Source organism: Geospiza fortis, unplaced genomic scaffold, assembly GCF_000277835.1.
Source record: "Geospiza fortis unplaced genomic scaffold, GeoFor_1.0 scaffold1509, whole genome shotgun sequence".
NCBI classification, from domain to species: Eukaryota; Metazoa; Chordata; class Aves; order Passeriformes; family Thraupidae; genus Geospiza; species Geospiza fortis.
In genome coordinates, this window is record NW_005054726.1 from 41,075 (window position 1) to 42,381 (window position 1,307).

Consider the following 1,307-nt stretch of genomic DNA (forward strand, 5'->3'; position numbering starts at 1 on the left):
GGGATGCTTACATGGGGGTCGCGGGGCTGCCGGTGCGCAATGGGAAGTTGCATGCCCGGGAGATTGTCCGTATGGCCCTGGCCCTGCTCGAGGCTGTCAAAACCTTCAAGATCCGTCACCGTCCCAATGACCAGCTCCACCTGCGCATCGGCATACACACCGGTGAGCCCCCATGCCGGCCAGCTGGGGGGTGCTTGCCCACCCGCCTGCCCGCCCTGCAGCATCCCCGAGTGCCTCTGTGCCCGCAGGTCCCGTGTGCGCCGGGGTGGTGGGCCTGAAGATGCCACGGTACTGCCTCTTCGGGGACACGGTGAACACCGCATCCCGCATGGAATCCAACGGCCAGGGTAAGCCAGGGTAGCTGAATCCAGAGCCACGGGGTGTGTCCTGTTCCTGTGGCACCCAGCCATGTCTGTCTTGTTCCTCTGTGATACTCAGCCCTGAAGATTCATGTCTCATCTGCCACCAAAGAAGTCCTGGATGAGTTTGGCTGTTTTGAGCTGGAGCTGCGTGGTGATGTAGAAATGAAGGTGAGGGCACAGCGATGCCACTGGGGTGCCAGCCCTTCCAACCTCAGGGAAATGTGATGGGGAGGTGGGTTTGGGCTGGGACCCCTTGTTGCACTGAGTGCTGGGAATGACAGCCAAGAAGCAGCTCCAGGGGCAGGCAGGGTCTAACTTGCTCACCTCTGCCTCCAGGGCAAGGGAAAGATGCGGACATACTGGCTGCTGGGCGAGAGGAAAGACCCTTAAGTCATTTGAGCCCAGTGGCTGTGGCAGAGCCCCCAGCTCAAAGGGGCCACCAGTGCTTTCCGGTGCTCCAGGATGCACCGGCACCCCCCCATCACTGCATCCACCTGACTCTGCAGCCCCCCTGCTTCAGCAGGGCCTGGGCAAGGTGGGGCAGCGGCCACAGCACCGTCTGCTCCCCTCCATCAGCACCAGCAAAGCCCACCTTCCCCACAGCCTCTGCTGGAGTGGGGTAACCAGCCCTCACCTAGCCCAAGAGACCTTGTATTCCCCCTCACTCTGAGGTCTGCCACCCCTGCCCTCTCCCCTGTGGCTCAGCTGGCTCTGAGCTTCTCCGGGGCCTGGCTGCCCCGCAGGGCACTTTGCCGTCTCTTTTCAGTACCTGGCCCCCAGCAGAAGTTGTGCCCATGTCAATCCCTCCCTGGGGTGGGGGGAAATGGGGATTCCAGCCCAGACTGACTCCTTGGCCAGGTCAGGCTTCAATGCCGCAGCTCCCCCCCTCCCCAGTCTCCCCCTCCCCTGTATATAACCCCACCCGGGCATGTAAAAACCCATCCT

General features: G+C 62.4%; 1 protein-coding gene across 1 annotated transcript in view; it reads left to right on the forward strand.

Moving 5' to 3' along the window:
• Positions 1-1,301, forward strand: part of NPR2 (natriuretic peptide receptor 2) — a gene marked incomplete at its 5' end in the record, with an annotated part of 11,751 nt that extends 10,450 nt beyond the window's left edge. Inside the window, 3 exons of the mRNA XM_005430976.2 lie at positions 249-347; positions 439-530; positions 699-1,301. Of these exons, the coding sequence (XP_005431033.1) occupies positions 249-347; positions 439-530; positions 699-752 (245 nt within the window). The remainder of the gene's footprint in view (positions 1-248; positions 348-438; positions 531-698) is intronic.
• Between the last annotated feature and the right edge of the window lie 6 nt (positions 1,302-1,307).